The 12,256-nt window shown below is 36.7% G+C and overlaps 1 protein-coding gene across 13 annotated transcripts in view; it reads left to right on the plus strand.

Moving 5' to 3' along the window:
• FAM13B (family with sequence similarity 13 member B) overlaps nt 1–12,256 on the plus strand; it is an 88,762-nt gene that overhangs the window by 23,276 nt on the left and 53,230 nt on the right. For 9 of the 13 annotated variants that reach the window (XM_086703171.1, XM_086703190.1, XM_086703213.1 and 6 more), the window contains exons 5-8: nt 2,801–2,978; nt 3,284–3,425; nt 8,429–8,524; nt 11,530–11,690. In XM_086703171.1, coding sequence (XP_086559297.1) covers nt 2,801–2,978; nt 3,284–3,425; nt 8,429–8,524; nt 11,530–11,690 — 577 coding nt within the window. The remainder of the gene's footprint in view (nt 1–2,800; nt 2,979–3,283; nt 3,426–8,428; nt 8,525–11,529; nt 11,691–12,256) is intronic. The other 4 variants (XM_086703202.1, XM_086703232.1, XM_086703249.1 and 1 more) reach the window with 1 other exon arrangement.

Here is a 12,256-nt window from a genome sequence, read left to right on the forward strand (position 1 = left end):
ACATACACACCCCTTTTCTTAAGAGCTATGCAGAAAAGGTGTGGCAGTACTTAACTTGAGGTGCTGTTTCTGTTTGTTTTGTAATATAATTTGTTTAATTTTGTTTATTCTCCTTTAGTAATTTTTTGAGAAAGATGTCTGGTAGGTCACTGGATAGATTGCTTTCTCCACTTCTTGTAGAAGAGTACTGTGTTGGTATTTTAATTGACATTCAAAATACCAGAGAAAATTATTACTTTTTTTTAATGTTTATTTATTTTTGAGAGAGAGCATGTGTGTGTGCAAGAGTGGGGGAGGGGAAGAGAGAGAGGGGGACAGAGGATCAGAAGCAGGCTCTGTGCTGACAGCGGAGAGCCCGAGGTAGGGGGATTGAATCCACTATCCGTAAGATGTGACCTGAGCTGCAGTCGGATGCCTAACCAACTGAGCCACCCAGGTGCCCTGAGGAGATTGTTGCTTTTAGGAACATGGAAGGAGCATTGTTGCAATTACATTTGTGTTTTTAAAACAGTCATTTTTGTTTTCTGTGGTAGCAAGACACTGCAGTGTGGCGTTTCTGGTGTGGTTAGACTTTTTGTTTAGACCAGAGTTTCAAAACCTTGGTACTGTTGATATTTTAGGCTGGATAATTCTTTATTATAAGGGACCGTCTTGTGAATTTTAGGATGTTTAACAAGATCCCTCGCCTCTACCCACTGTCATCCCTTTCCCCCAGGTCATGACCACCATTCCATTCATTGTCAAATGTTGACAGTCATTGTTTTAGACCATGATTTGTCCAGCTACTTATATGTTACTTTTTGTTAAAAAACAAGGCTTTTAGTTTTGTGAATTTGTTGTAACATTTTCAAAAAATGCTTAGGTGCTTGAAAGAATTGCTAGTTAGGATAAACTTCTTTGATACATCTATTTTTTCTGTATATAATTTAATTCCGAAGTAGGTTCAAGAAAGAAATTCAAGCAGGTGTGTATTTTATAGCTGTATATATTTTGAAATGCTTCTCTGCCTTATTTGAAGACTTTAGAAGAAGCAGCCTGGGGGCACTTGGGTGGCTTAGTCGGTTAAGCATCCGACTTCGGCTCAGGTCATGATTTCACAGTTCGGTTTGTGAGTTTGAGCCCCAGGTGGGGCTCTGCACTAACAGGGAGGAGTCTGCTTGGAATTCTCTCTCCCTCTCACTTTCTCTCCCTCTGGCAGTGCCCCCTCTCTCTCAAGATATATAAATAATCATTTAAAAAAATAGAAGAAGCAGCCTGGCAGTTATAAATATTTTTGTATAGTGGAAATGTGTACAATCAAAAGTAGAGCAACATGGACAGTATTTCAAGTAAAAAACAGCATTACCACTCCATCACAGCCAATGTTTTAGTAGTTCAGCTTTTTGCCCCATTATTGTGTATTCATTTAGCTTATCCAACTAATATTTGTTTAATACCTGCTATATGCTAGGCAGTCTTCCAGATTCTGGGAGTGCATCAGTGAACAAAACTGGATAAAAACCTCTGCCATCACAGAGCTAAACTTCTAAAGGACTTAGCAGAGACAGAGGAAAAATAGATGATAAATAAACTAAATATATGCGTGTGTCAGATGATAAGTGCCGAAAAGCTAGGGAGGGTGTTATGTAGAATTTGTTAGTGTTATTGTTGCAGTCAGTATATTGATAATATTGTTTGCATATATTTTTTGAGTTGATAACCATGATTTTTAAAAATAACCCTTTGCTGCTAAATGCTTAGGTTGTTAACATTTCTACCAACTGTAGCCATGGTGGTTTAAAAAAACATTCTAGGGACTCTTTCATTCAGTTAAGAAATCAAAGTATTGTACTTGAATGGACAGTTGGTAGTATTATCAATATAGAAGAATTGGTATTCGTTGTATTTTAAATTTTAAGTAAAACTCATGTGACTATAACCTTTCCTGATAAGCTTAGGCTTAAGTGTTTTTTGCAGAGTTGGCCAATATTTTGACCATAACCTTTTTACCTATAATTTTTCTGTAAATCAATTTTAAAAATCTGAAGAGAAATATGTAGTGAAACATAATTGGGTTAATTTTCACTATTGAAGCATTAAATTACTTCATTTGGAGGGTATATGTGAGAAATTCACTCTCCTAAGTGAGACCCTCACCAATCACGGGATGCTATAGGCCTAAGTTTCTATTAATGAAAATTCAGTGACATGATTAACACAGGGCCTAGCTTCTGTCACTCAAAAATTAACTTCATAAACAGAAAGCAACATCAATTTAGAGAAAAACAGTTAAGGAGTGGAATTCTTCTTTATTTAGTTCTTTTCAGGATGTTAGGGGAGGAAGAAAGTTACTTACACCCTGTTCCTTCCTCTTTGCCCATTCATCCAAGTGGAAAAGTGTCACTGATTCTATTTGTTGGTTAAATCTTCTTTGTTCATTCATAGTTGGCGTTGATTAGCATTAGCCAGTGCATTTTGACTTCTTAGAGTTGGCACTGATTTGGAAACTCAGGTACTGTCATGCAAAAAACAGTATGATGAGAATTGAAAAAAAATAAATTAGAGAATTTGTGCTGATGAGTAATAGATGAGGAAAACATCCTTCAGCAATTGAAAGGTTGAGTTCCTTCTCTCTAACTCTTCTCTTCCCCTTAATAAGTGAAATGCAAAGCCCTAAGGCATTTGGCTCCTGGTAGAGGAAGTGAAGAGGTTTTGAATTGTTATAGTAAAAAAGGTGATGTGGGTGGAGTAATGTGAACCTGGCAAAATATCTGAGCTTTGCTTTTACTTCATTAAAAAAACCTGTCATTATGTTTTATAGATTATAATAATGAAGATGAATTTGGAAGAAAGTTGAGGTTCCTTTTACAACAGCTTCCACCTGTTAATTACAGTTTGTTAAAGTTTCTGTGTAGATTTTTAGCCAATGTAGCATCACATCATGAAGAAATTTGGTCTGCAAACTCTCTGGCTGCTGTCTTTGGTCCAGATGTCTTCCAGTAAGTTTTTCCCCCAATTTTTGTGTAATCAAAAAATACTGAATTTGTGAAATAGAGTCATTATACTATCCCCCAAGGATCATAGGTTGCTGGGTGAACCATTATTTTTTATAGTAGATCTGATTAATCCTCCCAGCATTTCTGTGAAGAGGGTACAAATTAGGTAGGCTTTACAGATGGGAAAACTGAGGCACAGAATGATGACATAAATTGCTCAGGTTTATAAAGTGACTCATTGGTTGTCTTCTAATTTTACCTGTATTTGATATAAGGACTCTCAGTTCAATTTGGACTTTTATTCTTAGCATTTACACAGATGTGGAAGATCTGAAAGAGCAAGAAATAGTGAGCAGGATAATGGCTGGACTTCTGGAAAATTACTATGAGTTTTTTGAGAATGAAGAGGAAGATTTCTCATCTAATGATTTGAGTTCAATTACTGAACAGGTGAGAATATTTTAGATACTTGAAGAATTTTTAAAGAATATACTCTTTAGGGCTTGGTACAAACTCAGGTGGAATTTTTAAGTACTAAACAAAGCAGTTGTCTTGGTTATTATATGTAATCATAGGTAATACATCTATGTAATATATGAATGTGATTATTTTTCTTAAGTTCTTGTTTTCAATTTGAGTAATATGGAAAAGGCATTGAAACCAGACTGTGACTATATGTTAGGTATTTTTGAGGTTTGTATGTTTTTATTCTAACTTAAGCATTGTTTATTTTGTAAGAATAGGGTGGTTTTTTGCTTTTGCAAAGAAACTTAGCATAGAAGAATGTAGACAAAAGGTGAGAAATAGAAGGTAGAGGGAGAGATTCAATACAAAGTTCACACATACTTTAAAAAATAGAAAGTTTTTCTTGATGGAAGTAGCATCAATAGAGCAGTGCAATCATTGTCATTAATGGGAAGCATCAAGAGTAAAAGTTGAGGTTGCAGGTAGTGTTTTAACTCTTGTGACTCTGGAAAATTAACATCCATTTTTCCAACTACATTATATTTTGTTGTTGGTTGAGATTGTACAGGACCTAGTTATTGTCTCCTTCCTGAAATGAGAATATTGATGCAGAGTGACTAATTTATTGTAAAACCATATTAATCCAGACTTTTCACGCTTAGAATTTGTGATTTAGGTCTATGTGGAGGTTTTTATTTTGTTCGTAAGTGAAATGATTTGTCAAACTTTTATTAGGTTAAAACCTATGAAGTTACTTATATTGTGGTCATGGGGTGGGGCTGCTACTTTTTTAATGAGTAATTCACCTGGTTAAAAAAAATATTTAGTAAAATTTCTTGCTTTTACTCATACCCACTCCCCCCCACGTTGGCTTTTTATGTGTTTTTCCAGAGTTTCTTTATGCAAATGTAAGCAAATATTGCCTCACAGTTTTTTGTTTTTGTTTTTTATTTGTTTTTGTTTTTTTAATGTTAACTTATTTTTGAGAGAGACAGAATGCAGTCTGGAGAAGGGCAGAGATAGAGGGAGACACAGAATCCAAAGTAGGTTCTAGGCCCTGAGCTGTCAGCACAGAGCGTGACCCAGGACTTGAACTCCCAGACTGTGAGATCATGATCTCAGCTGAAGTCCTACGCTTAATAGACTGAGCCACCCAGATGCCCCTCCTCACAGTTTTTTAAGAGGAAGGTAGCATACCACACACAGTTCTGCACCATCATTTTGTGGTTGTTGTTTTTATTTAAAGTTTTTTTTTTTTTAATGTTTATTTTTGAGAGGGGGGAGAGAGAGAGAGAGGGGAGGGAGGGAGGGAAAGGGAGTGTGAGAGTGTGAGAGTGGGGAAGGAGAGAGAGGGAGACTCAGAATCCGAAGCAGGCTCCAGGCTCTGAGCCGTCAGCACAGAGCCCTACATGGGGCTCAAACCCATGGACCATGAGATCATGACTTGAGCCGAAGTCAGACGCTTAACTGACTGAGCCACCCGGGCACCCCCTGTTTTTTTTAATCTGTTAACAGTTTATTTTGGAACTCTTTTCTTATTGGAATATAGAGACAATACTCTTGTGTTTTTATGTCTGCAAAGTTCCCTATTGTATGGATGTACCATTATAATTTATTTCATGTATAGTACTGATCTCCACTTGAAAAGGTGATATACACCCCATTTTCTTAGAAGAGTCCCGGTTTATATCTGCTTCTCGTGTAATTATTAGTAGCTCGCCTTTTCACTCTTACATATATCCAGGTTCTGATGATTAATTATATGGTCACTATTGATGCACATTGGGTGGCTTCTTTTAATTTGCTATTAGATTATGAAATAGCATCTTTTGAAAGGTAGTTTATCATACGGATTTTTATGAATTCTTACTGACCTTGGTTCTGATAATGTGAATTAGGAGTTTTCCCACATAGTCTATCTTTTTTTTTTTTATAAAGAGTTTCTTTACTGTTGTGGACTTTTATGAACAAGATTTTTTAATATTTGGAGTTGAGATCTTCCTTATTTTTTAATGTTTTCTTCACATAAGCATTTATACCTTTGATTTTCCTTCCCTCTTTCTATCTCCCTTTTCCTTCCTTCCTCTCTCACTCTCTCCTGTTTCTTTTCAAGTATCATGTACTTTAAGGAAACAGTAACAAGCCAAATTACAGTTTGTCATGTGTAAACTGGGGATGAAAACTGCATATGTATACCATTGTGAAGTAAGTCAAGTGGGTAGAACTTGTAGCCAGAATAGTGATCCTTGGAATTTTTGGCATATTTTTTGAACTTCCCAACTGTTATATGCTGTTGCTAATTTAAAATTTTGGTTAGAATAAAGAACTGACACATCTCTTCAAAATTATTCTTGGCTTTAAAGAAAATGACAAGAAGAGAAGAGGACAAGGAGATAGATATGCCTTAAAACTTTAATGTCTTATTTCATTATTTTTTGATTTTTTAATGTCTATTTATTTTTGAGAGAGAGAGAGTGTGGGAGGGAGGGGCAGAAAGAGAGGGAGACACAGAATCTGAAGCAGGCTCCAGGCTCTGAGCTGTTGGCACAGAGCCTGATGTGGGGCTCGAACTCGTGAACCACAAGACCATGACCTTAGCTGAAGTTGGACACTTAAATGACTGAGCCACTCAGGTGCCCCAGTTTTGTTTGTTTGTTTGTTTTTTAATTTTAGAGAGAGAGTGCAAGCAGGGGAGAGAAACAGAGAGGGGGAGAGAGAGAGAATCCCACAACCCTGGGATCATGACCTGAGCCAAAATCTAGAGTCAGACATTCAACTGACTTAGCCACCCAGGTGCACCAAATCTGTAATGTCTTTGATGCCTGTAAGAAATCCCATTTTTGGGAATTCTGTGTGCCACTTTTCTTTTCCTTAAATTGTTTTAGTTTAGTGGTGCCTGGCTGGCTCAGTAGGTAGAGTGTATGACTGTTGATTTCAAGGTTGTTAAGTTTGAGCCCTATGTTGGGTGTAGAGATTACTTAAAAAAGATAAAATCTTGATTTAATTTTAGTTTTTTTGTTTTTTAGAGTTTATTTTGAGAGAGAGTGTATGTACACATATACATGCACATGAGAGAGTGGGGAAGAGGCAGAGAAAGAGGGAGAGAGACTCTCCCAAGTAGGCTCCATGCTGTTAGCCCAGAGCCCAATGTGGGGCTCGATTCCACGAACCGGGAGATCATGACCTGAGCTGAGATTGAGAGTTGTATGCTTAACCGACCGAGTCGCCTAGGCACCCCAAAAATGATAAAATCTTTAAAGAAATTTGGGGCACCTGGGTGGTTCAGTGGGTTAAGCATCCAAGTTCAGCTCAGGTCATGATTTCATAGTTCTTGGGTTCAAGCCCCATGTCAGGCTCTGTGCTGACAGCACAGAGCTTGGAGCCTGCCTCGGATTCTGTGTCTCTCTCTCCTCTTCGCCTGCTGGCGCTCTGTCTCTCTCTCAAAAATAAACATTAAAAAAAATTAAAAAAATTAATAATGTTTTAGTAATTTATTTAGATAAAATTAATAGCTGCTCAAAGTGAAATAATATGAATGTGTTTGTGTTACTCATCTTTTACATTTCTTGAGAAGATTTGAATTCTAAGAAACTGATGATACCAGTTTGTCCTAATATTTATATCTAGACAGCTCTAAAGTCTTCAGGGTATATCTTGACTGTTTTATGTTGTTGTGTAATTCTCTGATATTTCTGCTATCCTCTGTCTTCTTTATGTACATTGAAATAACTCTCGTAAATCACTTGTATTTAAAAAAATTTTTTTAATGTGTATTAATTTTTGAGAAAGAGTGTGAGCAGGGGAGGGGCAGAGGGAGAGGGAGGCACAGAATCTGAAGTAGGCTCCAGGCTTTGAGCTGTGTCAGCAGAGAGTCTGATGTGGCACTTGAACCCATGAACTGTGAGATCATGGCCTGCGCTGTAGTTGGATGCTCCACCAGCTGAGCCACCTAGGCATCCAAATGCATATATTTCTTTAAGCACTAGCAGAATTGACTTAAAATATGTCGTGCTTTACATTAGATAGAATGGTGGTTAGTTAACACCAGCACATAATGGTGAATTCTGCAGGTTTGCCCGTGGATAGAAAAGAAGATGTTAGCATATTGAATAGAATATGATCAATAATGGATTAGTGCTGTGAGTCCTAAGAGAGAGTGATGTATATTTAATTATTTTGTTTCATATTACTGATTACCAGAATTTGTTTTCTTAACTATTTCTATGATATTTCTATACTATAAACAGGTTACAATAGTAGGACAGATACCTGAAAATTTATTTTCTTTAAAGCAGATTTGGTAACTTCAGTTTGACTTGTGAGGCTGAATTGGTAATGTATTGAGTGAAAGTAAAATTTCTTCCAACTTAGCACAATTTGGTTGTATGTATATTTTTTAAGTTTATCTATTTTTGAGAGAAAGAGACAGAATGTGAAGGGGGGAGGGGTAGAGAGAGAGGGAGACACAGAATCTGAAGCAGGCTCTAGGCTCTGAGCTATCAGCACAGAACCCAACATGGGGCTCGAACCTGTGAGCTGTGAGATCATGACCTGAACTGAAGTTGGACGCCTAACTGAGTGAGCCACCCAGGCACCCCTGTTTTGGTTATATTTTTAAGTTGACCTAACTTAAATGTGCTAATTTCTTATCCCCATATTTAAAGATGTGGGCATACTTGGCCCATCCTTGCAGTGCTTTATTTTTCTTCTGATATTGATATTTGAAAGAAGCAAAGTTAACTAGTGCTCTTTTCCTTTGGAGTTTCATCCATTAATGCAAGTATTTGGCTGTCAGAACCTTTTCAAGGTGGTAGATATTTCTATTAATAGTATGAGAGAGATGACTGACATGATGACTAGGGAGTGTTTGAGAAATGACCCAGAGTCGGTGGACAGGTTCTTTGTATGGGATCCCTACGTGAATGCAAATTCAGTAGAGTGGTTTGAAGATGTAGGTGATAATTATGTTTCTTTATACATTTGAGAAGGCAGGTAGCAGCGTTCTCCACAAGCTGGAGTCTGGAGAGCAGGCATTTCACGAGGCCCTAGAGAAGGGAATTACAGCAGTCAAAGAAAGAAGAGATGTAAGTATGGATGAGGGGTTTCCATTAAGTGGAGTAAGTCGTTTTCCATTAAGTGGAGTTGAGGCAGCTGCGTATATAGGACAGGTTCTTAATAACTTAGGGATAGATAGACACATTAATAAGCAGAATGTTGAAGTGACAAGGAGAGGATCAAGAACTTTTGAAGTGTGGGATGACAGGGGACATTTTTAAGTTTTTAATGCTTATTACCCAAACCAAGTTAGTCAGTTATTACTGTAGGAAGTTACATTGGGAGGCCTGGGAGATGGGAGGGGGCAAAAGAAAATCCCATTAGGTTACTGTTCATGTCATATCTTATTGGATGATTATTGTTGAAACTACTGAACATTGTCACTTAGTTTACATAAAGCTTCTTGAATTGAGTATGATATATTCAATATAAATGAGTGGTAAGGTTTTAAAAACATATACTGTAACATATTAAAATAGCAATACCTCTGTACCAAAAATTGTGGACTGAATAAATGTTTTCAGTTTAAATAGTCATCTTAAATTTTTTTTTTCCATACTCTACTGTGGTGGCCAAGCCTATATTGATCAACCATGGTAATTCCCATTTAATACTTCTGAAAATAGTATTTTCTTGCTGTTTAATATTTTTTTCTTCAGTTACCAGGTAGATATTAAGTATGCTCTTCAATTTCATTAATGTATTAAATACATACGTGGAAAATGAAGATACTTCTCCATTTGATTCAGTTTAAAAACTCATCTATCGTGAAATTTTCACCTTTGTTTATAAATCTTACCTCAGTTCATAATCAGTTACTTACTGATTTTTAGTTTTTTTCACCACTCTTCTACTTGATTGGAAATAGATGAGGGCTGGCATTTACAGGCACAACAATTTCAGCAGAATCTGCTGTATATGCTTTATTTATAAAGTCAGTAGTTCACAAATTGCAGTCATTAAGTGTTGTTAATAATGAATTTTTAGAGACCTAGCTGACCAGTGACCTTAATACACTAATGTTTGAGAGCTCCTGCTTTAGGTGGTTTGGATGGCATATACGGTCTTTCTTTCTAATACAAAGTGATATTACATGTAGAAATAAGGCTCTGTGCTCTATAGAAATAACAGTTCCGGTTATAATGATAGCTATTATTTACTGCTTTTTATGTATCGACATTGTAGGAGAGTTTAGCGTATAGTATTTAATCCTTTCAACTAGCCTTATGAGGGAGGTAGTATATATAGCATCTTCATTTTATTCATAGGCCCAGAGAATTTAGTAAGTTGAGAGATAGTTAAGGGCACAGTAGGGATGTGAACATATATTTTTCTGCCTTCAAAGCTGGCTTTTGAGAACTTATTGTATTATGCTTGAAAGCGGGCAGTCTGTACTGGTTGATTAGGAGTGTTGTAGAATATCACAGGAAAATTGCCTTTCTTCTGGTTAAAGTCTGCTTTCTGAGGATATTTTATCAACTATGTTTGCCTGGGAAGAACACTACTGTTACACGCAGTGGTAAATTTATCCCTGGTATTTCCAGTGCATTTGGCTGGAATGGACAAAGGTATACTTTTACTGCTCAAGTGTTTTTAATGACTAGCATTTTTTTTTTAATTTTTTAACGTTTATTTATTTTTGAGACAGAGAAAGACAGAGCATGAACAGGGGAGGGGCAGAGAGAGAGGGAGACACAGAATCTGAAACGGGCTCCAGGCTCTGAGCTGTCAGCACAGACCCCTATGTGGGGCTTGAACTCACGGATTGTGAGATCATGACCTGAGCCAAAGTCAGATACCCAACCGACTGAGCCACCCAGGCGCCCCTTTAATGACTAGTATTAAATTATAAAAGGTGTTAAAGCAGTTTATGGCTAATGTCTTCTTTGAGATAGCTTTAAAATTTATTTCTTATATGGGAAAAAAAATACTTCTTGAAGTTTGTTTACTTATTTTGGGAGAGAGAGTGGGCGAGGGTGCACGTGAGCCGGGAAGGAGCAGAAAGAGAGGGAGAGGGAGAATCCCAAGCAGGTGTCCCTCATTTGAAAATATTTTGTTTTGGGGGAGCCTGCATGGCTTAGTTGGTTAAAGCTTCTGACTCTTGATTTCGGCTCAGGTCACGATTTCACGATTCGTGCGATCAAGCTCCACATGGGACTCCTTGATCACAGTGCAGAGCCTGCTTGGGATTCCCTCCTTCTCTCTGTGGACCTCCCCTGCTCTTGCATGCATTCATACTCTCTCTCTCTCTCTCTCTCTCTCTCTCTCTCTTTCTCCCCCCTCCCCCGTCTCTCTCTCAAAATAAATAACTAATTAAATAAATAAATGAACATTTAAAGAAAAGAATATTTTGTTGGTTTTCCTTCTCTAATATTATTCACGGTCTTTTATTAGCGTGATTGTTTACTTATGTAGCCAGTTTGATAATGGAAGACATTTTATAGCCCCTGTCAGAAACAGAATTATAACCTTTGAGTTGTGCTTAATGACCAAATTAGTGAGTTCCCTTTTATAAGGTCCAATCTCCTCTTGAAAAATTCCATCTGAATCGTTTAGAAGTTAGTTGACAGTTTCTAAAACATACTTAACACCTTAAGGCAAAATTACTCTGCCCTTTTCCAACATTTACTCTGTGTTAACATCACTTGTTAAATGTACCTGGAAATTGGAGAGGTCAGTTAGAAATCTTTGTAACTATTCAGTTTATAAAACTGATTGGTTAGGAAATGAAGCTTTCTTAATGTTAACTAACTACAGTGTGCAGGCTTTCCGTGGTGTGTGGTCTTACTCATATTCCTAGTGATATGCTAACGCAATCATTACTTTGTGTTTTAAAATGTTACATTTGGTTTGAGGTTTTCTTCAAATATGGAAAAGTTGGCAATTACTTATTCCTTTGGAAAAATTGGTCCTAGGAAATGAAGTAAAAAATGAGTTGTCTGTGTCTTAAATTTTCTTAGAATAGTATATCTTATATAATGTCAGTTAAAAGTTTCATTAAATTTTAATTGTCAATTTTGTCTTGTTTATGTAGGTTAATGAGCTTTCTGAGGAAGAAGAGGAAGATGAAAAGCTGGAACATATAGAAGAACTTCCAGAAGAGGGTGCAGAAAAATCAAGTGATATGGCAGAGGTGGTACAGTTAAGGATGACTGAAAACATCCTGGAACCAAATAGTGTTACAGCATCAACAAGGTATTATTTCAGTTGAAAGAACCTTAGCTTTTAAGATTTTTATTCTAGGTGTAGATTCACTGAAGCAGTAAATCACACAAATTGTAACAATATGTAAAAGATTGATTTATGTATGGAAAAGAGCAACAAGAAAATTTTAAGCAAACTTGATAAGGAAATTTCAAGTATTAGCAATTACACTTTTCTTTCGAAATAGAACTTTTACATTTCTTCTTAAAGTTTTTGTATTAGTGTGTTAGTTGGGTTGGGTAAATTTTCAGAACCTTTGGAAGTGGTTGAATTGACTTGTATTTCCAAGTTCTAGGCTAGAAGTAGGCTGTAAAGAGAGAACTCTGTGATGCATTACTATAGTGCTTCCCAGTCTTATTTCAGGTATGAAGTGATACTGTTTACATGGCATACTATGTAAACTTGGTAGGTGTGGTAGGATACAGTCACTGTCTTAATGCATAGCTTGGGCCACTGGACACACTGTTTAGAAAGCTTTAGAGAATTCAAGAAGTCTGCAGCTTTAGGTATTGCTCAATTCTGTGCTGTTCTCTGTAAAGTTTCATGGTTTACTAACC

Source organism: Puma concolor, chromosome A1, assembly GCF_028749965.1.
Source record: "Puma concolor isolate L17-30 chromosome A1, mPumCon1.1.hap2, whole genome shotgun sequence".
NCBI lineage: Eukaryota > Metazoa > Chordata > Mammalia > Carnivora > Felidae > Puma > Puma concolor.